This window comes from Zosterops lateralis, assembly GCF_965231275.1.
Source record: "Zosterops lateralis genome assembly, chromosome: 31".
NCBI lineage: Eukaryota > Metazoa > Chordata > Aves > Passeriformes > Zosteropidae > Zosterops > Zosterops lateralis.
In genome coordinates this window covers 3484282-3508701 of record NC_139791.1, presented here as the reverse complement: position 1 = coordinate 3508701, position 24420 = coordinate 3484282, and the positions used below count along the sequence as shown (strand labels likewise).

Here is a 24420-nt window from a genome sequence, read left to right as displayed (position 1 = left end):
CTTTTATTATTCTCGGTATCCCTGGCTTCATAATGGTGCCTGAATACAGGGACACCTTCGCTTAAATGAGTTTCGCTTAGATGGGTTTGCTTAAATGCAGAAAATCATCTAGACGTGTGTGTGAGTACTCTGTTTTAAGTGGAGGGAGTTCTCGTGTGGATTCTACCTTGCATGCAGGAAGAACTCACAAGACTTCTGGCTTAGATGCGGTAAGAACTCATAAAGCCTCCTTGCTTGGACCTGACTCAGAACCGGCTCGGAAGCGCAGCGGACTGAGACCAGACAGGCTGAGCGACAAGGAGAAGGGGTTGGAGCCGCGCGGCTGGTCATCTGACATCGCAGAAGAGCATCAGTCCCATCCCGTGGCAGGAAGTAAGCCACAGTGGGGAGAGACAGTTCAGAGACAAGATGGATGCAGATCTCAGTTCGGCAGTGCGGCTTCTTTATTATATTCTCTCTATGAGAGATGAAAAACTGAAAGAGAGGGAGTTAGAGCAGTTGGCCCTGTGGGTCCGGAAAAATGGAAAGTTACATAAACCGTCTTTGCTGTTCAGTGCCCTGGAATGGAGGGAGGTTGGAGAAATGTTTTGGAATTCAGCGGTTTCTGGATGGAAAGATGGAAAGAGTGCCTGTGAGCTTGGTGTGGTATGGCAAAAAGTACATCATACCTTGCAAGTTGTCTCAGCTGAGAAAAAAGTGACTGGGGCAGCGATCCAGGCTTTAGAAGGGGCAGAGCAGGCAAAACCAGAAACCCCGTCCCTTCTATCCCAAAAACTCGCCAGAGCTGCAAAACTCTTTGGCATTTACAACCACCCTATACGTGGCCTGAGTGCACCTGTCAGCCCCACTCCGTGGGATGTTCTAGACCATGTGACTCATGCAGAGGACTTGTCTCCTCAGCCGCTGAGACAGACTGAGAGTGAACCGGAAATATCTCAGTCGCCCAACTCTGTGGGAGTGGAGACAGGTGGGGACTCAGGCGGGGCTGAGGGCGGAGATGGGCAGTCCCAAGTGATGCAGCACAGAGGTGGAACGCGAGGCCGAGACCAGAGTGATGTGGTGGCGTGGGCGGAGCAGACCCACTGTCAGTGCACATGGGCACAGAGTGACCCGGAACAGAGAGAAGACATCACTCGCTGGCGCGTGACGGCGCACAGCGACGCTGAATGCTCGCCCTTCCCCATGGGGAGAAACAGGCTCCACAGTGCCTGGCAACTGCAGCGTCCATGGCAACGACAGTTGCAGTGGCTGCAACAACAGAAATACCGGCACGGTCATGAAGCCCTGAACCAACAAAAGGTCCTTTCCCTTCTGACTCTGACACTGGCTCAGAAACTTCAGTCAAGTGACTGCTTTTGCAGCTCGTGGCAGACAGCGATCACAGAGACAATCGCAGCATGTCACTGCCTCACGACACAAACAGCATTCATCCAAATTGCATCAAGCTATCTCTAAACCTGCTCAACTGTCACATTATCATGACAAACAAGATCAGCAGACAGCTGCAAGCTCTCAACATAGAGTCCAGAGGGACCATAGCCCTTTTCCATCTCTACCAGCAATGCCACCTGCTTCTTCAGTGTCAATGCCAGCCTTTTCTAATGTGTGATTGCAGCATGGTTGTCATCAAATCCAGCTAAAACTACTTCTAGACAGCGGATCGAATGTTTCTATACTGAACCAATTGTATTGGCCTTCTGATTGGCCTTTGCAGGCTCCGAGCAACCACACCATCAGAGTGGCTGGAATGAGGATTTCTGCAATCAGCACAGGTCCCATTTGCATCATCTTCGAAGACAATCAAGTTATTGTAGCACCACTGTACGTCGTGCCTTTGTCACGCTTCCAGGACTGTTGGGCAGAGATGTGTTGACCCAGCTTGGCTTGGTTTTAACCACGGATCAGCATTCTGAGAATCACTTGGTTGACTGACCCTATATGGGTTGAGCAGTGGCCCATGACTGAAACAAGGCTGCAAATTGCAGAACAGCTGATTCAAAAACAACTAAATGCTGGACACATTGAAAATGCCAACAGTTCACGAGTTTGTGCCTCCTCAACAGAGCTTCCTTTGATCAAGTACCAGATGCTGTTTTCTAAAGTGTTGAATGATACAGAAACAATCTGTGCAAGTGCAGCTCTTGATGCTCCTCTGGTTTTTTTCAGTCCAGAGAAGATTTAAACAGTCCTAAGAAAATAGTCTAAGAAACTTTTTTGCGCCAGCTGGCTTGAGCGTTTCTTTTTTCTCTGCTCGCTTTCAGAACCAGTCTTGACGATGCAGAACACACAGAACAGACAATTGAACATACAATCATTATAGTCACCCTAAGGGTCATTGTCTTTCAATGGCAAAAGAAAAAGGAGGAGAACAGACCTGATCAAAAATTTGATTCTGCAGCAATCATAATTGAGTGGGTGTTTCTGCCTGTCCAGCCAAAGTGTCGTGTCATGAGCAGAACAGATGCTTTTGCAGAATTGATAAGAAAAGGCAGAGACAGAATTGTAGAAATAGACGAGAAAGAGCCAGCAGACATCAGCATTCCTGTGAAAGGTGAAGACTTGGAATGGCTGTTGAGGCACTCAGCTGCACTGCAAGAAGTGTTGTTGGGTTTTGCAGGTGTGGTTCACAACAAGCAGCCAAGAGGTCTGATGTGGCATCTGATCACGCGCCACCGATGGTCGGAAAGGCCTTTGTGTTCACTGACACCAGTGGAAGGCAGGACAGTGTTTACAGATGCTGGTCAAAAACCAGGAGATACACTGCAAACCCTTGAATTGAAAGCTGTCTGTTGGGCTTTGCAGACCTGGAACAAGGAACCACTCAATGTTGTGTCTGATTCTTTGTACGTGGTTGGAGTTGTGCAGAGAATCGAAGATGCACTCCTCAGGCAAACCCAGAATCAACGTCTTGGAGAACTGTTCTGACACAACTGAGAAGTGTGTCGAAACAACATCATAATGTCTTCTGTGTTATGCACATCCGAAGTCATTGGTGCAACAGAGGTTTGGGAGAAGGCAATGTACGAGCAGATGCTGCAGTCAGCTGTGTTGTCCATGTTCCCCCTCAGAACAAGTTTGAAAAGGCTCGCAACAGCCATGAAATTCCATCAAAAAGCATGAGCCTTGCACCGACAATTTCAGATTCCTTTGAGTGATGCATAAGGCATTGTGCGTGCCTGCCCTCAATGCAGTCACCACAGGCATGGACTGGGGCTAGGCACAAACCCAAAAGGACTGAAAGATTTAGAACTGTGGAAAATGGATGTAACTCATATTCCAGAGTTTGGAATATTGAAATATGTCCATGTCACTGTTGATACCTATTCTAAGTTCATTTGGGTGACAGCACAGCCAGGGGAAAAAGAGAGACATCTGTCTGGTTTTTTTGCAGTCATGGGTGTGCCTGTGGAAATCAAAACTGACAATAGTCCAGCCTATGTCGGTCAGTGAGTTGCCAGATTTATGCAGAAATGGGGGGTGAAACATACTACAGGGATCCCTCATTCTCCCACAGGTCAAGCTATTGTAGAAAGAGCAAACTGCACCCTGAAAGAATATCCAGGAAAACAAAAACAGACTGATGACATTGATGTAGTTAGTAGACTATCAAAAGTATTGTTTACTTTAAATTACTTATGTTTGGCAGAAGGTCGAGAAGAACCTGCGGTCGTGATACATCCTCACGCAGTAAAAAATGGAAGGCCGCAGGCAGTTTCAGGACTTTATTATAAAAACATGTGAATGGGTGAATGGCAAGGACCAAGTCAAGTGTTGTTTAATGGTTGTGGATACATGTGTGTGTCCACAGACACTGGTCCTGTCTGGGTGTGAGTAGATTTACCCATGTCTGTCCTCCAGCAAGAATACCATCGGACAGTGAAGACAACTCGGACAACAATGATCTACCTGGAACACCTTCTGACGATCCTGAACCTAATTAGAATTAATTTTAAGTGTGTGAAATCAGTAGTTTGTATAGTTATATTTATAGAAGTTAAGAGTTATTATGAGATAAAAGTATTTTTAATAGAACACTGAAAGTAAAGGTCAAAAGTACCAGCAAAATGCCGTGGATCGAACTACTTGTTCTCAACATTGTCTTGACAGAAGGTGTGTTTGAACTGCTCAACCCTGACAAAAGAGAAAACATGTGGGTCATATGGGCCAATCAAACTAGACAAGATTCATTTTGTCTGTCTTTAGCAACACCGTCCAGTCCTTTTCGCACCTGTTTAATTGGAGTTCCATTGCTTTTGATGACAAAGTTAAAAAACTGGACTCAAGCCAAAATATATTCTAATTTGACGGAAGCTTGGAACACATGGTACCATCAGCCCATTGGGTCCACTTGCACCCATTCTGAAACTAGGTCTGAAATCCATAAAATTCCAAGAAATTATTTAGGAGCACAAGCTGTTGCAATCATGCAAGATCTTAAAATAATAGGTACTGAGCCACAGGAATTTGATCTCCTTGGTTCTGTACCAAGTAATTATTGTTTGACATTTGGTCACGTATGACAATCCAAAGTCGGCAACACTTGATTGTTTCCTAAATGCCCATTGTAATATAATAATTCAGAGTACTGCAACAATTGGACACAGCTTGTAGCACCACCACGAGATGCTGCAAGAAAATTACCACCTGGAATTTTCCTCATCTGTGGGAATCGAGCCTGGTCTGCAGTACCCTAGAGAGCTGCAGGGGGCCCATGTTACTTTGGGAAATTAACCCTGTTTGCTCCTTCCGTTCATCAAATGACAAAATTTGTACAAACACCTCAATGATCTAAACGCAATGCTCTTGAGTTAGATCCCACTTGTAAGTCTTCAGTATCATTGTGGGGTCCCTCAACTTTAATAGTAGCATCAGTTTTTGCTCCAGGAGTTGCATCGGCACAAGCTCTGACCCAGTTACGAACCTTAGCTTGTTGGACTTTCAAATAAATTAATATAACATCTAATATGTTAAGTGAGCTCTCAGCGGATGTTTCATCCGTCCGCCATGCAATGCTCCAAAACAGAGCTCACATCAACTTCCTTCTCCTTGCTCAAGGGCATGGATGTGAGGAATTTGAAGGCTTGTGCTGCATGAATTTGTCAGATCACTCTCGTTCAATTTATGAACAGCTCAGACAGCTAAGAAGTAACATGGGAAAAATCGTAGTTGTTAATACTCCGTTTGACAACTGGATCAATTCATTTGGGTTTGCTGGTTCAATTAAAGACATGATCCATTTTGGAATCTTTCTTTTCATTGTTATTACAGTCATATTAATAGTTGTGCCCTGTCTGTTAAAGTGTGTGCAAAATGCAATTAGTTGCGTCTTTGACTCCGTCTGGGTAGTTCAAAAAGAAAAAGGGGGATTTTTTACGAATTTCCTCAAGAAAGGAGGACATGATTTATATCTAGATCTTGGATTACCCTAGCTGAGGCCTGACCTGAGGCATTGCTGAGGCCTTGTTAAGGGCTTGAAACCTGTGATGCAGATAAAACTACTTAGTAAAGTTGTGGCGCAGTTAGAATTAGATATTAAGGTGTCAGGGAAAAATAATGGGGTGTTGAAGGTCACTGAATAGAGTTATTAATAGGCACGTGTTAGCCACCTTAAAAGTAAACCAAATATTGTGCGTTTGCATTCTTTCCTCTGTTGTGTGCGAATGAAAATCTATTGAATGTGTAAACTATGTAGAAATGTATATAAGCCACGATTCTGCATGAAATAAAGGAAGAACACAGTGGTAACCACTGTGGGGACCTGTGTTGCTTTCGTCCAACCCTCTATTATTAGTGGTATCCCTGGGTTCACAGTTCAGCTGGCCTGGGTTGTTCTAGAAGTCCCCAGGTGAATAAGAGAGCTCGTGCAGAGACCTCAGCCAGTCATGGTCAGTCCAGAGAGCAGAGATATATCACTGATCAAGGAGCTGAGTGGGGCTAAGACTCAAACCAACCAGTGTCTAGAGCTGACAGTTTTGAACTCTCTATATAAGAAGGTTTTAAATAATAAACTGGCTGTTTTGTCTAATGATGATGAGGACTTGAGTCACGATTTCTGTCACCCTACCTACAACTGTCACATAATGGAACAGAACAGCACAGCCTTGGAGAAACAGATAAAGGATGTAACTCCAGCAAACAGAAGTCATTCAAAGCGCAAGCAGGATGCCAGCTCAGCTCTGCAAGGCTGACTAAACAGAAGTCATGCAAAACAAGGATATTGCCTTCACTCAAAAGTGCGGGTCAAGAAACAGCCACCTAAAAAGGACACTGGACATTGAAGACAGAGCTCAAAGAACCATGTAAGGACTTGTGATAAGGGGTGCAACTATGTCAAATAAAGTCAAAGGAAGTGGGGATAGCTCATGAATATGTAATCAGTATGTGCAATAAAAACTCTGTTCGTTCGATGCTCAGTGCACTCGAATGATGAAAGGATTGCCCAAGTGACCAGCATGCTGTAATAAGGAACACCTGCTTTCAAATGCTCAAAACTGTGTTTAAAAGTTAAAGTGGATCTCAGTACCAATGGTGTCCTTGACTCCATTATGCTTCCCTGTGGCAGGACATCCCCCCTACTACAGAAGAGCTTATCTGCAGCTGGTGTGACAGCTCCAGACATTCTCTCCCCCATGTGAAGTGATGAGATAGCCTTGGCCAGTTAGTTGTTATGAGCTAGGGAGTTGTTTCTTCCTCTGGTGCTAGGAGTAGAACTCCCAGTAAACAACAGGGTGTGAGAATAGATAAGGGGATAAGCCAGAGATTTCTGACTGAAAAGGCACTACTTTTACAGCTATAAAAGCTACACCATTTTCCATGGAGGTAGAAGCCTCCTAAACACACTTTAGAAATGTGCAGAGACTTCTCCCAGAAGCTCAGATGGAAGCCCTATGGATACTTTCTCAGGGAATTGAGAGAAGAATTCTATGCTTACCCCAACACCAACTTGATGCTAAGTTACATTGAATCCTAATCTATACTATTTCTTTGTTAGCTGTAATATGAGTACCTTTAGTCTACTAATAGTTCTTTCTCTTTTATTCCTGTATATTATGTAGTCTGTTAAATTTTTGTCAAATAAATATTTCATTTGGTCATAGACCTAATCTGCCATTATTAAGAACTTGAGACTGGGAGCAAACTGGGGTGCAGGCTGCTCCAAACAGAGCTACTGCCAAAAATCTGAGTCAAAGGCAGGACTTGTCTAAGCTCTCTCTCTCCATTCACAACATCCACAGTTTCACAATGGCCCCTTGGTTCCATAAGGCCCTGCTGTATAACAATGGACCCTTGGTTCCATTAGGATCCATACCATCAAAAAGGCCTCCTTGTTTCTGCACTGCCACAATGCTCTCCTTGGTTCCACAGGGCCGTAGTGTGTTCCAGCAGCCCCTTTGTTCCATGAACTTCCATAGTGTTACCATGGTCTCTGGGATCCAGAGCATCTCAATGGACAATTGGTTACAAGCAGCCCCATTGTGTCACAATGAATATTTGGTTCCATGGGACCCCACAGTACCATCATGGCCCTTGGTTCAATGAGGTCTCGCTGCATAACACTGGATCCTTGGTTCCATGAGGTTTTGGGCTGCCAGCAATGGTCTCCTTGGTTCCACAGTTTGAAAAGAGTTCCTTGGTTACGTAAGGTTCCTCAGTGTCCCAGTGGTCTCCTTGGTTCCATGAGGCTCTAAAGTGTCACAATGTCCCACAGTTTCCTTGAGTATCTGTACTATCACCCTGTAGATGCTGAATGTGAGAAATTAGGCAGCAGCACAGTGTCTGTGTGAAACTAAGTCACACAAATTTCTCACACTGGCCTGAGAAATTGTGGCATGAGAAATTGTAAGGAGGAATTGAAACAGTCCTTAGAGAAAGTAAAACCACCCTTGCAGGTGTTGTTTTCTCCCTATTGTTTATTTGCAAGAAATGATTGACGGGTGTTTTTCCTAACTGTCCAATGATGATAATGTGTTGGTTTGCTGTCCAATGAAGCTTTATTCCTTCAGAACTGTCTATAAAAGAGGATTTCAAAGAGTAAAGATCGCTCTCACTTGCTAACAAGCCTGAGAGTCTATGTGTCATTTCTACCACCATTCCTAATTAGAGTGATATCACCCATGTCCTTTTTTCCATCAAGGCGACAGTGTCTCAGTGGCCCTTTGTCTTTATGTGGCCATCCTGTGTCACAATGGCTCCTTGCATCCATGAGCTTCCATAGTGTCACAATGGTCTCTTTGGTTCCGCAAGCTCTTGCTGTGTCACAATGGACCCTTGGATCCATGGGCTTCTGACGTGCCACCATTAACTCCTTCCATTCACAGTGTCACAATGGACAGTTGGTTCCATGGGACCCCAGAGTGTCACAATAAACCCCTAGTTCCATGAGGTTCTGTAGTGTCACCAGTGTCTCCCTGGTTCAATGAGTCCCCTTAAGTGTCACAATGGCTGCTTGGTTCTGTCAGCTTCCATAGGGTCAACAATGGCCTCCTTGTTCCTGTAGTGTCATCATGACCCCTTGGTTCCATGAGATTCAGCCTTGGTTTGAAAGACAGGTGTCTGCTAGGGAAGGCAGGAGCCTCCCTTGGAATGCGGAATGTAAACCACCTACCTCTGAATCATTATAATTGTGAAATTAGGGGGGTCTCAGGCAAAAAGATATGAGAATAGGATCAACAGTTCTTTACTAACATGTCTAACAAGGCAAGCAAACAACAATAACTGTGGCATTAACAACAAACAGACTCAGGTCCCCAGTGAGCCCTTCTCGGCCGCGGGCAGTTTCCCCTTTGGTGCAGTTCCGGTCACAGCCAGCAGGGGCGCTGGTGACTCCCGGTGGGCGGGGCAGGTGCGATGATTCCCCCGCGGCTGCAGGGGGCGCTGTGGCGCGGGCTCAGGGAGCGCGCGGGAATGGCGGCTTTGTCCCAGCCGGGAGGGATGGAAGAGAGGCCTCGCTGCACAAACCCCTGGGGCTGCTGATCCCAGGGCCCTGGCAGGACTCTGGGGAGCAGCAGGCTGCAACGGCAGGGATGAGCAGAAATCCTGGGGCGCTGGACGAGATGTATCAGACACTCTGCGGCGATCGCTGGGACTGCGGGACGTCCCAGCAGGGCAGGGGTTGCAGGGCCCAGCAGCAGGAGAAAGGCAGCTCCCAGCTGGGTTGTAGCAGTGGGGGTGAAATTCCTTTCCCCAAGAAGCAGCTTGATCTTCCTCTTCCCAAAGCCGAGAGTGAGTGAGAACCCTCAACTTTCCCAGCCTCGTCCTTTACCTGCCTCTCTACCTGTGGTATGTCTGTCCCTCTGAGAGAAACTCCCAAAAACCAGAGGGGTGACACCAGACACCCTCCTTCTCTGAGGCCTGGCCATCTCCCCCTGTCTAAAGCACCCAGCCATCACTGCATGTGTCTTAGCAACTCAATGGGAAAAAATTCCACAGGTGAAAAGAAAAGAAAAAGGAAAGAAAAGGAAAGGAAAACCCAACCTCCAACAGGTTCCTAAATGTCACTGGTCTCCTTGGTTCCATGTAGCCCTGCTGTGTCACCACAGCCCCTTGGTTCCATGAGCTTCTGGAGTGTAACACGGTCACCTTGATTCCATGAGGTTCTGCAGTGTCACAATAGAAACCCTTGTTCCATTAGGCCTCCAAGTTTCACAATGTTTGATTCCATGAGGCACCACAATGTCCCAATGGACCCTTGGATCTCTGAGGTTCCATAGCATCCCAATGGTCACCGTGGTTCCATGAGTTTCCTTAGTGTCACAATGGTCTCCATGGTTCCATTGGGCCCTGCTGTGTCACAATGGTCCCCTGGGTTCCAAGGAGGCCCTGCTGTGCCACAGAGGACCCTTGGTTCCATGAGGTTCCCTGGTGTCACCATGTTCTTCTTGAATCTGCAGTGTGACAATGGACCATTGGTTCCACGTGGCCTCACTGTGTCACAAATGTCTCCTTGATTCCATGATTGCCACAATGGAGACTTGTTTCTCTGAGGTTCTGTACTGTCACAATTGTCTCCTTGATTCCATGAGCCCCTGCTGTGTCACAATGGACCCTTGGTTACACAAGGCCTTGCAGTGTCTCAACGGTCTCCTTGGTTCCATGAGGAACACAAAAGCTTTGCAGAAACACTGATCAAAGCTTCCTTTACACACCTGGGAACATCTGCCACCATTCAAACGAGGAGTTAAAGGTGAAGATGGCACCAGCAGCTTCCATCTGCAACAGAGATCCAGGACAGGCACAGAGAATTGAGCTGAAAGACTCAGAGAATTCTGCTTACAGAGATCATTTGTGGTCACACTGTCCCTTGTAGAAAGGTGACATCATTCCAGGCAGCCTGTACTGAGCATGTGGTTCTTGAGTGGGGTTTGTTGTGCAGGAAACATGCTCAGCCCTTTCCATTCTTTCCTCACAAACAGGAAAACTTCTCCTGGGCCTGTGTGCAAGCAGAGCCCTGAGGAGAGCAGGTGGCACATGGTGCAATGGGCTGGGACACCCAGCTGAGAGCTCAGGGGACAAGGTTCTGATGCAGGCACAGGGATGTCAGTCCCAGGTGGGCAATGTCAGACATGGTGAGGTTGGGGTGAGGAGCAGGTTGTCCAAACAGGGTCAGCCTGCAAGGGGCTCATTCTTCTGTGTGCCCAGACCTCCTAAGGAGACATTCAGCATCAAGATCACTTGGGAAATCACCTCTGTACTGGATAATAAAGAAACGCTTGATTAAAAAAAGAAAAAGTCATGAGGTGCACTTTGAAATCTTCCTCTGAAAGAGAACTCCAAACTGACTTCAATCAGCTGCACAAGCCCTGGTGATGAAGACAATTGAAGGAGGACAAGGACCTCCTCTGGGCTTTCTGTATTTTCATGAAGCCCACACTGGATTTGAGGCTGAGTCCAGGAGCCCCAGGCACTGAGAGAAGGTTGAAGAAGCTGCTCAAGGAGTCAGAAGCAAAAGTCCAAGTCCCTTGGAGCATCCCTGGGCCCCCGTGAGGGCAGGGAGTGCCAAAGGCTCCCCAGGGACTTGTGAGAGCAGATCCTTGAGGGCAGGATTGCAGGGAGGCCAAGGCTGTGAGCAGGGAACTGCAATGCTGAGCAAGGCCTGGGCTGGTTGGAGACAGCAGAAAGGCCAAGGGCTGAGCCCAGGGCTGGGACAGCAGGGCCTGTCCCTCGCGGGTGGCTCGGGGCTCTTTGTGGGGCACTGGGATGGCAGGGGCAGCAAGGACAAATGTCCTCAAGATGTGTGACACTCCAGATCCTCATGGAACCAAGGGCCAGTGTGACACAGCAGGGCCTCATGGAAACAAGAGCTCATTGCCAGCCTGTGGGGCTGTAACACCCCAGAATACTGAAATAATGGGGGTAACCAAAGGATCCTTTACTCAAGTTTGGTGCACAGGAGAAATGCCAACCAGATATTCCCAGGATGAACAGATGCACAGAATATTCTTAGTTGCAAGGGACCCTCAAGGATCATCAAATCCAACTCTGAAGTGAATGGCCCATAGAGGGACTGAACCCACAACCTCAGTGATATCAGCACCATGCTTTAACCAACTGAGCTGAGAGGTCAAAATGACAAAAAACATTAGAGGCAAAAACCAGGAAATCAAGGAACTTTGGCAAAGCATTTAATTAAACATCCAATTCAACATAAATCTCTTTGCCATAGCAGTAGCTTCATTACATTAGCCCATTGGACCTGGAAACTTTAACCCTTAAAATGTTAAGTTCCTCAAAAACATTCCAGGTAAAAAGGATTAGAAGGAGAAAAAAAAAAAAAAAAGAGAGAGACAGAAAGACAGAAGAGATAAAGAAAGACACACATATAGCTACCAACTCCATGGAGCCAGCGTGGGTGAGACACAAACCCCAGGAGAAGGAGGGACCACACCATGAGCTGAGCTCATGCTCCATCTTTTAAGCCCCTGGGCCTTTGTGTGGCCACTGTGACACTGCAGAACCAAGGAGAGCATTGCTGACAGTACAGAACCTCACAGAACCAAGGGGCCATGGGGACACTGTGGGGCCTCATGGAATCAAGGGGACCATTGTGAAACTCAGGGGCCCCAGGGAGCCAAGGGAACATGGAACAGGCCTGGCTGGTTTGGCCTCATGGGGGCTGCTGGACAGGTCTGGCTGAGCCTGGCATGGTGAGGGCTGCTGCTCATCTGCCCTTGAAGCCCTGGGGCTCTGTGCTCTCCTTCCTGTGGGAAAGAACTGTCTTTCTCCTCTACTGGCCCATAGCCAAAAAAAGGCTTCCTCCTCCAAATTTCCTTTTATGGAAAGATTGTTCCCAGATGGTATCTGCCAGGAGAGATAGACCTGGCTGGTTTAGCCACCCGGGGTCCACCTCTCATCTGCCTTTGAAATACTGGGATCATGTGCTTCTCTTTCCTACAGGAAAAAAACACCTTTCATGTCCAGGTGCCCATGGCTAAAGTTGGCAATCCACCGCCAAAATTCCCTACATCCAAGGACAGTTCCCATACCAAAGCTGCCAGGAGAGACATGTCTGGCTGGCCTTGGCTTCCAAAGGGCTGGCTCTCATCTGCCTTTGAAATACTGGGGCTCTGTGCTTTCCTTCCTAAGGAAAAGAACTCTCCTTCCTTGCCAGTCACCCATGGTCCAAATTGAGATTCTGCTTCCAATACTTCATACATCCAGGGATAACTCCCAAGTGAAAGCTGCCAGGACAGACAGGTCTGGCTGCCCTTGGCCTCTCAGGGGCTGCCTCTCACCTGCTTTTGAAACGCTGGGGCTCAGTGCTTTCCTTCCAGTGGAAAAGAACTCTCCTTCTTGTCACAGTGTCCATGGTCAAAATTGAGATTCCACTTCTCAAATTCTGTATGTCCAAGAATTCCTCCCAGGCAAAAGCTGCCAGGACAAACAGGTCTGGCTGTCGTGGCTTCCCAGGATCCACCTCGCTCCTCTTCTGCCTTTGAAACACTTGGGCTCTTTGCTTTCCTTCCAGTGGAAAAGGACCATCCTACTTATCAATGCGGAAATGGCCAAATGTGGAATTCCACCTCCAAAGTTCCTCATATCCAAGGGTTGCTTTCAAACAAAATCTACCATGACAGAGAGGTCTGGCTGGCCTTGGCTTCTGGTGTACACCTTTCATCTGCCCCTGAAACATTGGTGTTCCATGCTTTCCTTCCTATGGAAAAGAACTGTGCTTCTCCTCCAGGTGTTAATGTCCAAAATTGGTATTCTGCCTCTAAAATTCCCTATATACAGGAATTGCTCCCAGACGAAATCTGCCAGCACCATCTAATCTGGCTGCCCTTGGCCTCTGGTGACTGCCCCTCATCTGCCCCTGTGACACGGGGGCTTGGTTGGTTCCTCCCTATGGAGACCATTGTGACTCTGTGGAACCAAGGGGCCATGGTCACACTGCAGGGTATGATGGATCCCAGGGGCCATTGGGACACCTCAGGGACTCATGGAACCAAGGGGATCACTGTGGCACTGCTGGGCTGCACGGTCCCAAGGGGCCAGTGGGAAGCAGCAGGGCCTTGTGGAACCAAGAGCCCATTGTTGCATTCCAGGGCCTCGTGGAACCAAAGGGCCATTGTGATCCTGCAGGGCACTGTGGATCCATGGAGACCATTGTGGCATTCCCCTGGAATCATGGAGACCATGGTGACACTGCAGGGCCCCACAGAACCAAAGGGCCATTGTGACCCTGCTGGGCCTCATGGAAGCAAAGGGGCCATTGTGACACCTCAGAAGCAAGGAGAACACTGTGACACTCTGGGGCCTCATGGAACCAAGGGAACATGGAACAGATCTGGCTGCCTTGCCTTCCGAGGGGCCACCTGACAGGTCCAGCTGATCTTGGAATGCTGAGGGCTGCCTCTCATCAGCCCCTGGAGCACTGGGGGCTCTGTGCTTTCCTTCCTCTGGAAAAGAACCATCCCTATTTCCAAGTGCCCATGGCTGAAATTCATAACCCCTAATTAGTTCCCTATATCCATGGGTTGCTTCTGGCCAAAAGCTGCCAGGAGAGACAAGTCTGGCTCATCTTGGCCTCCCAAGGGCTGTCTCTCATCTACCACCAAACACTGGGGCTCAGTGCTTTCCTTCCAGTAGATTAAAACTGCCTTTATCATCTAGGTGTCGATGGCCAAAATTGGGATTCTATGTCCAGAATTCTGTCTACCCAAGGATTCTTCCCAAGCAAAAGTTGCTATTACAAACAGGCCTGTCTGGTCTTGGCCTCTGGTGATTTTCCTAAACTATGAGCAGAATGTTTTAATTTCTCAACAACTTTAAAAGGGCCCAGAGATCTCTCAAGATGGGGTTTGTAAGCCTCAACCACATGACCACAATAGAGGGGCAAAGAAGCTCAGTGCTCACAGGAGTGGAGACTGAGGACAGCAAAAGAAAGCCCTGGGAGGGATTGAAGGGTGGTGTTAGAGATGGTGAATCCTTTTGGCATAGTAGAGACGAGCAAGAAAAGAAAAAAATGAATGCCAAGGGCACCTAGGAAGGCCCAGCTTGAGAAAAAAAAGGGAAAATAATTTCTCTGCCAAGGCAGAACTGTGGTGCAACACATCCCCCAGAAGGAGTCTGGAGCAGCCCAAGGCTCTGTGTGGCCAGGCAGAGGCAGGCAGGAGGCAGAGCTGTCAGCAAAGGAAGGGCCCAGCCAGCTGGGGCAGCCGGGGGATGACGACAGCCTGCAGGGACAGAGGGCAGGGCATGGACACCGTAGGACAGCCTGGGCTGCACAGGGCACAGGGATGGGCAGCAGCTGCAAGGCCCTGACACAGCCAACTCCTGCAGCACTTGGGCCATGGCTGCTGGGCCTGGGCCTGAGCCATGAGCAGGAGATAAGTGACCCTTGCAGCCCTGGGGCCTCATTGCCTCCTTGGCCCTGCTCAGCAGCCTGGCAGGGGCTGCCCCATGGTGCTGCCCTTGGCATTGCACATCCCCACATCCCAGTGGCCTGGGAAGAGCCCTGAGCACTGAGGGAGGGACAGGATGTGCCCTGGCAGGGGCTGGGGCTCAGGCCTTGGCCCTTGGCATTCCTGAAACACATCCGGGTTTGCTCAGCATCAGAGACACCTTTGCCTTGTTTGTCCTCTCCTGTCATCACTGCCTGCAGTGTTCTGCTCTAACTGGAACCTGGGGACACTTTGTCAGTTGTGTCTCTCAGTGGGACCCATTAAAACTTCATGAAACTTTGGAGTTTCAATTTGCTGTAAAGTCCATAAGAAGTTTTTTGAAGACCCTCTAAGGGATTGATAACACTGTAAACAACACCAAACCCCCAAGAGGCTCATTAAAGTCCTTGTGCTTTTCCTGTGCTGCGGAGCTGGGCTGGGCTCCTGGCACAGAGGCAGCTCCTGGACACCAAGAAGAGCTACAAGAAGGCCCTTCTTCAGAGGAACAGCTCCTCTCCCAGCCCAGCAGGGCTGAGGGCACTGCCTGCAGGTACCTCAGAGCCGTGATGCAGCAGACGGAGGCTCAAGGCAACTGGAAGGACAATTCTCAGCTCCTTCATGGAGAAATCTTCACCCCTTCTGACACAGTAAGTCAATGGCTGCAGGGATCTCCTAAAGCTGACCCAGGACAGGACTTACAGCACTGTAAGGATGGCTCTGCTGCCCTTTCTGCTTTGGGGGAGGATGTGCTCCAGAGCGGGGCTGCCCTGGGCACCGTCAGAGGGACAGGGCAGGACGGCTCCTGCTGCCAGGGACGGCTGCAGGGGCTGAGGCTGGGGCTGCAGCCAGGGCTGCCCAGGGCTGTGGTGCAGAGCAGGTGCTGCAGCCCTGAGGGCTCTTGGCCAGGCCAGGGGATCTGCCACCTGCCAGGGGCAGCTCTCAGCCTGCCTGGGAGCTCCCCATGGACTGTGGGGAGAAGTTGGAGGTGGAAGGAGTGACCCCCATCAGGGCAGATTCCTCCTGCTGTGGAGATGGTGCTGCATGGCCAGGGCTGCTCTCAGCTTTCTCCTAAAGGAAAGGGAAAGGGGCTGTCAGGGTTGTCTGTGTCTCTGAAACTCCTGCACTGTCACCCTGGGGATCAGCAGATCTGCCTCAGATCTCCCTCAGAAAGTGCCTCCTCACCCTCCTCTGCCTACAGACAGCACCAGCAGCACCTTGGCTTGCAGCATCTCTGTTTTTCTGAGCTGCCCCTAAGGCCCTGGTGCCAGGGAGATGCCCCTGGGCAGTGGCTTGTACTGGGAGGGGTGTGCAGGGCAGAGCTGAGCCCCCAGGGCTGGGCTGGGCTCTGAGAGCACTGGCAGGGACAAGGTTTAGATGGAGGGAAACAGCTCCCAGTAGGCAAACCTCAGACAGCAGAGAGCCAGAACAACCCTTTGGTATCTGCCCCTGTCCAGGGGCACAGGGAAAGAAACAAGGGTTAAGTGGAATTAACTTTGAAACTGTAGCTTTCAAAAAGTCCATATTTTTTTCCAAGTATTTTTAAAGTGTGTCCATTGTGAACTAGAGGGAGGTGAAATGAGCAAAGGAAAGCTGTGTTGGATCATCAGGTCTGACTGAACTGTCACACCAGACTGTGTTTTTCTTCTGGGCTCTACAGTGTTCAGGCTGAGGGAAATGCTGAAGATGAGGCAGTAATTCAGCAGCACAAAAAAACCCTCAAAATTAAAAATGTTAGGTGAATTTCTCTTCAAAAAATCAAGCAATTTTGCGGGGATTCCTAATGAAAGAGCATAGGATTGCCTCATGAAAATCTCTCCAAGCTCCAAGTCAATGTCCTCTTTCAACAGCCCACCATGCCCTGTGTGAAGCAATGTCCAACAGCAGCTCCATCAGCCACTTCCTCCTGCTGGCACTGGCAGACACGAGGCAGATGCAGCTCCTGCACTTCTGCCTCTTCCTGGGCATCTCCCTGGCTGTCCTCCTGGGCAACGGCCTCGTCATCAGCGCCGTGGCCTGTGGCCACCACCTGCACAGCCCCATGTTCTTCTTCCTGCTCCACCTGGCCCTCACCGACCTGGGCTCCATCCTCACCACTGTCCCCAAAGCCATGCACAACTCCCTCTGGGACACCAGGAACATCTCCTACACAGGATGTGCTGCACAGGTCTTTTTGCTTGCCTTTTTCCTGGGGTCAGAGCTTGCCCTGCTGACCATCATGTGCTACGACCGCTACGTGTCCACCTGCAAACCCCTGCACTACGGGACCCTCCTGGGCAGCAGAGCTTGTGCCCACATGGCAGCAGCTGCCTGGGCCAGTGCCTTTCTCACTGCCCTGCTGCACACAGCCAATACATTTTCCCTGCCCCTGTGCCATGGCAATGCCATGGGCCAGTTCTTCTGTGAAATGCCACAGATCCTCAAGCTCTCCTGCTCCCAATCCTACCTCAGGGAACTTGGCCTTCTTGCTGTTAGTGCCTTTTTATCATTTGGCTGTTTTGTGTTCATTGTTTTCTCCTATGTGCAGATCTTCAGGGCTGTACTGAGGATCCCCTCTGAGCAGGGACGGCACAAAGCCTTTTCCACCTGCCTCCCTCACCTGGCCGTGGTCTCCCTGTTCCTCAGCACTGGCTTGTTTGCCTACCTGAAGCCCCTCTCCATCTCCTCCCCATCCCTGGATCTGGCCCTGTCAGTTCTGTACTCAGTGGTGCCTCCAGCCCTGAACCCCCTGATCTACAGCCTGAGGAACCAGGAGCTCAAGGCTGCAGTGTGGACACTGATCACTGGACAATTTCAGAAACATTAAATTGGTTGCAATTTCTGCCAATCACTTGTAATAAAAGTCATCTTTGATTGTTCTTGTTGCATTGCTTGTGAGGTTTTTTTCCCTTTTAGTTTTTAATACTGGCTACAAAGAATAGTCTTTGTGCCCTTTCTCATTTTGGTCCTTTCCATTTTGACTGCCACCCACAGACCGTTTCAATAAAGAGCTGTGATCTAGGTGGCTTTAAATGAACAGAAGGATCTTCCAACAAAGTTTTCAACAGAGAGTCCCCTTTTGTTCCCTTCTCTGGGGCTGCAGCAGCAATGTCTGTGTGCAGAGCTGGGGGCAGATCAGGGCTGGCACAGCAGCTGTGCCCAGCACCAGCAGCCCTTGGTGTTGCCAGTGCTGCTCCCGTGGCCCTGCCCCGCTGCCCTCCTGGCCCTGGTGTTGCTGTAGGGCCTGAGGGCTCTCGGGGCCGGGCACAGGGCTGGGGGTGGCAGTGCCGGGGCTGCAGCAGGGACAGGCCATGGGCACTGCTGGGGCAGCGCTGACGCCTCAGGGCAGGGCCTGGGGGCTCCAGGCTCCTTGCCCAGGCTCTCTCCAGAACACGCCCAGGCCAATGCTCAGCACAGAAAAGCCCCGTGAGCAGCCCCAGGGAGGCCGTGGGCAGGCTGGGGACAAACAGCATGGCTGGGGCTCTGCAAGGTCCCTGGGGAGGAGACGGGAAGGAGCAGCGGAGCAGGGGCTGATCCATCCCCACTGCGCTGGACACCCCAGGGCAGCGTCCCAGAGCGTCCTCATGCACCTGCCAACAACATCCCCCCTGTGCAGCCCTGGCCTCTCCCCCAGCTCACACAGGTGCAGGATCCTTGCAGGCACAGACACGGCAGCACTGGCTCAGGACCCCCTGTTTGCAGTGCCCAGAGCAGGCCTGAGCACCCCCATGGTGTTGGTGTGGGGAGATGAACCTGAGGGAGCACAAATGCCATCAGCCCCTGGGGCCAGGAAGGCCTCGGAGATGGGAGAGAAACCACTCAGGATTGTTGTGGCCTCTGAAGTCACACAGAAAGTTTTTTTCCCATGAGCTGTGAGTCTTCTGTCCCACTGCAGACATTGTTGCTCAGGGCCAGGCCTGACAACCACCACCAAAACTGTCCTGAACATTTCCTTTGTTTCACCTTTGCCTTATTTCCTCTTTCCTGGTCCAGATTTCTCCCTGTTGCTCATCCCTGTTCCCTCCCCAACAAACAGTTCATCCCTGTTTGCCCTTTCCTCTCTGGCCCCACTCCCCATTTCAATTCCTAGATTTGCACCATGGAAATGTTCCTAAAAGAGCAGGATCATCCTCCAAGTGCTTCAGGAATTGTCTGCAGGCTCCTGCAGTACCTGGTGCTGTTCCCTTGCCAGAGGCACCACAGGCCAGGGGGCACATCTGGGCTGCTGTGTCTGGCTGTGGGGCTCCCTGTTCTGGGCAATGAGGAGGAGCTGCAGAGGCTCTGCAGGACTGACAGGATGGGCTTTGGGGCTGTGAGGAGAAGCTGAGGGACCTGGGCTGCTGGACTTTCTGAAGAGAAGGCCCAGGCCTCATCCTGCAACTGCTTCAAGGGTGGTTTCAGAGAATCACACAATCAGCAAAAGTGGAAAATACATTGGAAATCATCAAGTCCAAAGTGTGCCCTGACACCACCTTGTCTCCCCTAAGCCTCCTCTTCTCCTGGATAAACGACCCCAGCTCCCTTAGTTGCTCCTCACAGGATAATTTTTCCAGACCCCTCACCAGCCTTGTCTCCCTTCTCTGAACATGCTCCAGCCCCTCCGTGTCTTTCTTTGGGGACCCAGAACTGGACACAGCACTCAAGGTGCTGCCCAACCACAGTGCTGGGCACAGGGGAAGAATCACTGCCCTGCTCCTGCTGGCCACACCATTCCTGATCCAGGCCAGGGGCCATTTGCCTTCTTGGCCACCTGGGCACACTGCTGCCTCATGTCCAGCCTGCTGTCCAGCACTGCCCCAGCTCCCTTTCTGCCTGGCCACTCTCCAGCCACTCTGTCCCCAGCCTGGAGCACTGCAGGGGTTGTTGTGGCCAAAGGGCAGGACCCGGCCCTTGGTCTTGTTCAACCTCCCATGGCTGGATTTGGGCCCTGGATCCAGCCTGTCCAGGGCCCTGTGCACAGCCCTCCTACTCTCCAGCAGATCCACACTCACACCCAGCTTGGTGTCACCTGCAAATCTGCTGATGGTGGACTCAATCCCCTCATCCAGACCATCAATGCAGATCTTGAAATCCACACTGGCTGGGTCTGATCCCTGGGCCATCCTGTGGGTGCCCTGTGATGGCACTCAAGGTGATCTGTTCCATAACCTCTCCAGGCACCCAGGTCAGGCTGACAGGCCTGGAGTTCCCCAGATCCTCCTTCCAGCCCTTCTTGGGAATGGGCTCACATTGGCCCCTCCAGTCCTCTGGGACCTCCCTGGGGAGCCAGGACTGATGAGAAATGCTGGAGAGCAGCTTGGGGAGCTCATCCACCAGCTCCCTCATCCCCCTAGGAGGGATCCCATGTAGTTCCACAGACACCTGTGAGCATCTGAGTGGCTCAGCAGGTCAGCAGCTGCTTCCTCCTGGATTCCAGGGGGGCTGTTCTGCTCCCTGTGCCCATCTACCAGCTCAGGAGAGCACTTGTCCTGAGGACAACCTGTCTGATTGTTGAAACCTGAGGCAAAGAAGGGGTTAAGTACCTCAGGCTTTTCCTCATCTTTGGTAACCATGTCCCCCCAAATAAAGAATGGAGGATCTCTATACCCCTCCTTTTCCATTAATGTATTTATAGAGTAATTTTTATCATCCTTCACAGATGTCACCTGGTTAAGCTCTAATTGAGCTTTCACCTCTAATTTTCTTTGTGCATGACCTAACAATACCCTTAAACATTTCTTGAGTTTCCTGCTCCTCTTTCCAAATGTGATGCACCATTTTTTCTTCCCCTGAATTCCTGCAAAAGCTCCATGCCCAGCCAGGCTACTCATTTTCCCTGCCACCTCACATTTGGGCATAGAGTTTGGCTTTTCCTTCTCCTTCAATATTTCCTTCTTGACATGCGTCCATGCTTCCTGGACACCGTTTGTTTTTAAAGGCTGTTTTCCTTAAAAAAAATCAGTACTTGATTTGGCACTACCCAAATCCGCATCCTGATTAGGATAAAGTCTTCTCTCTCTATGTCCAGTGTAGAAGATTTGTTAATGCCCCTCCTTCTTTCAAAGAATATTTAAAACTTCAGTAATTGTATGGTCATTGTACCTCTGACCACCACATCTCCCTCCAGCCCTTCTCTGTTTGTGAACAGCAGCAGACAGAGCTTCCCTTGGCAGTGGGAAGAGAAGGAAACCTCCCCAAAGTGCAGCTTGGAAGGTTCAGGCTGGAGCTGAGGAAAAAGAAAAGTCCCTGGCAGGGCAGAATTTTGGTGCAGGAGGTGTCCCAGCGTGAGGCTGGGCCATGGGCTGGCTCTGTGTGCCAGGAGCCGGCAGCGCTGGGTGCAGGGAGCCCAGGGAGGGCACAGAAATGCTGGGCTGAGAAATGCTGGGGGGACAGCGAGATGGGCGTGTGCAGCCGGCCAGGGCACAGCAGCAGCAGCACAGGGGGCACAGCCTGCAGGACACATGGCTAAGGGCTGGGCAGGGCTGGCAGGGCCACAGGCACCCAGGCCTTTGTCCCCTGGGCTCTGGCAGCGCCTCTGGAGGCCCCACAGGAGGAACTTTCCTTTCAGGGCCTGCACTTTGCTTCTGCCTGGCCCCTCCCTGAGGAGGCTGCCAGGGCTTGCAGCTTGAGGACATTTGTCCTTGCTGCCCCTGCCATCCCAGTGCCCCACCAAGAGCCCCGAGCCACCCGCGAGGGACAGGCCCTGCTGTCCCAGCCCTGGGCTCAGCCCTTGGCCTTTCTGCTGTCTCCAAGCAGCCCAGGCCTTGCTCAGCATTGCAGTTCCCTGCTCACAGCCTTGGCCTCCCTGCAATCCTGCCCTCAAGGATCTGCTCTCACCAGTCCCTGGGGAGCCTTTGGCACTCCCTGCCCTCCCTGGGGCCCAGGGATGCTCCAAGGGACTTGGGGTTTTGCTTCTGACTCCTTGAGCAGCTTCTTCAACCTTCTCTCAGTGCCTGGGGCTCCTGGACTCAGCCCCAAATCCAGCATGGGGCTCATGAAAATATAGAAAGCTCTGAGGAGCTCTTTGTCTCCCTTTAGTTGTCTTCATGTCTCCTGGGCTTGTGCAGCTGCTTGGAGTCAGTTTGGAGTTCCGTTAAGGAGGAAGAATTCACAGGTCATCATATGTTTTTTTAAAATTATTTTTTATTTTTTCTTTGTAACCAAGGGCATTTTTTTTTTTATTATTTTCAGTTCATTGAAGCGGTAACTGAAGCATTCCCCAAGTGATCTTTATGATGAATGTTTCTTTAGGAGGTCTGAGCACAGAGAAGAATGAGCCCCTTGTGTTCTGACTCTGCTCTTTGGACAACCTGCTCTTCACTGTTATAAATGTGTATTATAAAATTGGCTTTTCGCAAGATGTGTGCTATATGATTAATAACATTATGGTAAGGATAGAGGACATAGGTTTATTTCTGCTATTAGTAAAAGAAGATTAGGCATAGTATTAGTAGTTTATGTAAGTATGCTTAAACTGTCTGTTTGGTCGGGATAACATCTAGTGAACATGTAAAGAAGACTCTGCTACTGATACACCAACTATCAGCATCTACCACCTGGAGAAAGTATGGACCAAGGCCCAAGCTGGAGGTGATAGTGAAGACACAGCCATGAAACACGTGTGCTCTAAAAAGGTGGACCCAAGGAGGAACCATGCAAAACAGTTCCTGGAATATGGAAACTAGTTTATGGAATTATATGAATATTCATAAACTTTTGTGATAGGAAGGGTATTTAAAGAATGTCTCTGAGATATCAAGGTGTAGACTTGGCTGAATGCCAAGTCATCCGGCCGGCCATACTTGGGTTTTTTTATCTCCTAATTGTCTTAATTTTTTATTAAACATATTTCTTAAAATTTACCGAAAAGTGGACCTTTTTTCACATCACTCAAGGCCACCATGTCTGGCGCTGCCCACCCTGGGACTGAAATCCCAACACATTAAAAAAAGAGTGAATTTTTCTTGATAATTAAAATTGAAATAATAAATAAAATTATAATATTATATTTCTTATTTATAATATCATTTTGCATTTTTATTACCTATTTTTCATACGTATACTAAAAAATCTATACAGTTTAGCAAGCAAAAAATATTTTGCTATTAGTTCTAAGCAACAGAATTCCTTTCATTTCTTAATTGGCCACTACTGGCTATTGATTTCTCTCTCCATGCTATCTAGTCCTTTTTTAAATTTTTTTTTTTTCTAATTTTCGCATCTTTTTAATCATTTTCTCGGCTTGGGAAAAATAGGCCACTTTGGGGTTCATGGAGACATCTCTGGGGCACATTTAGGGCAGTTTTGGGTATGGGGAAGGGAATTTGGAGAGAACTTGAGGGTCTGGAGGACACCTGAGGGAGCCGGGTGGGCACTTGGAGGGGCACTTAGGGATTCTGTCGGACAATTCTGGGTCCGGGGAGCACTTGGGGGTCAGGGAGGGGAATCTGGGGCCCTTCGGGGTCCGGGCGGGCACTTGGGGGCTCTGAGGGGACTCTCTGGGGCGCGGGGGATGATGGGAGTTGTAGGCGCGGGTAGAACACGGTTTAACGGGGCCGCGGAGCATCACGGGAGTTTGAGGCGGAGCTTCAATGGCTCTCAAAGGGGCGCGGGGCACGACGGGAGTTGGAGTCACGGCTGGAAGAGCGCTCTTCGTTCACCGCGGAGCACGCTGGGAGCTGTAGTCCCAGAAGTGGCTCGAACGGGTTGATTGTGGGTCCGGGAAGGCCCTTGGGGGACACTTCTGCGTCCGAGCCGCGACTTGAGGTCATTGGGAGGGACGTAAACGGTTCGGGAGCACTTGGGGGCGAAATTAGGGAGCTCTGTCTGGGCTCTTTAGGGCGCCGGGCACGGCAGGAGGTTTAGGCATGGAACTGTGTTATGAGGGGCTCCGAGGCCGCGGGGGATGGTACGAGATGAATTCCCAAAAGGGCCCGTAACGGGAATCTGTGGGGTTGGAGCATTCAGGGGATCTTGGAACAGTTTCTGAGGGTCCGAGTGGGCGCTGAGGGGACACCTGGGGATCCTGGAGGGTCTGGGGGACACTTACTCATTCCAATGAGTTTATTTGCTGATGAAACATATGTGTTATATATAAAAGTTTATATTTTGCAGGCATAAGTTCCATATACACAGATATCAATAGACATAAGTGCAAAAGCTGATATTCCATGTAAGAGAATGATCTCTACTGTTAAGAGCAAAACTAAACCAAAACAAAGAAAAAACAATGGGGGTTAACAATGAATGAGAAAGGAACAGAAAAGGTTGTTATGCCACTGTAAACTTTTATCTGAGTCTACATTTGAAATAACACAGACACCCTGTCTGAAGGAGGATTTCTCCTCAGGAGAGATGACTTTCTGAAACTTTTCTTGGTTGTCAGGAGCTGCCTCTGTGCCAGGAGCCCAGCCCAGCTCAGCAGCACAGGAAAAGTACAAGGACTTTAATGACCCTCCCGTGGATTTGGTGTTGTTTACATTTAACTGAGTCCCTGAGAGTGTGTTCAAAAAACTTCTCAAGAACTCAAAATTAAATCGAAACACTGAAGTTTCTTGAACTTTTAATGGGACTCACAGAGAGACTC

General features: G+C 49.7%; 1 protein-coding gene and 1 long non-coding RNA gene across 2 annotated transcripts in view; one reads left to right on the top strand and one right to left on the bottom strand.

Annotated features, from left to right (window-relative positions):
* The window catches only part of LOC310920682, a 241096-nt gene that overhangs the window by 202245 nt on the left and 14431 nt on the right, over positions 1 to 24420 (bottom strand). The gene's annotated exons all lie outside the window — the stretch shown is intronic.
* On the top strand, positions 16750 to 17682 carry LOC310920807 (olfactory receptor 14A16-like; the record flags this gene model as incomplete). The annotated part of the gene is made up of 1 exon (XM_083880862.1): positions 16750 to 17682. The coding sequence occupies one exon, from the start codon at positions 16750 to 16752 to the stop codon at positions 17680 to 17682; it is 933 nt and encodes a 310-aa protein (XP_083736988.1).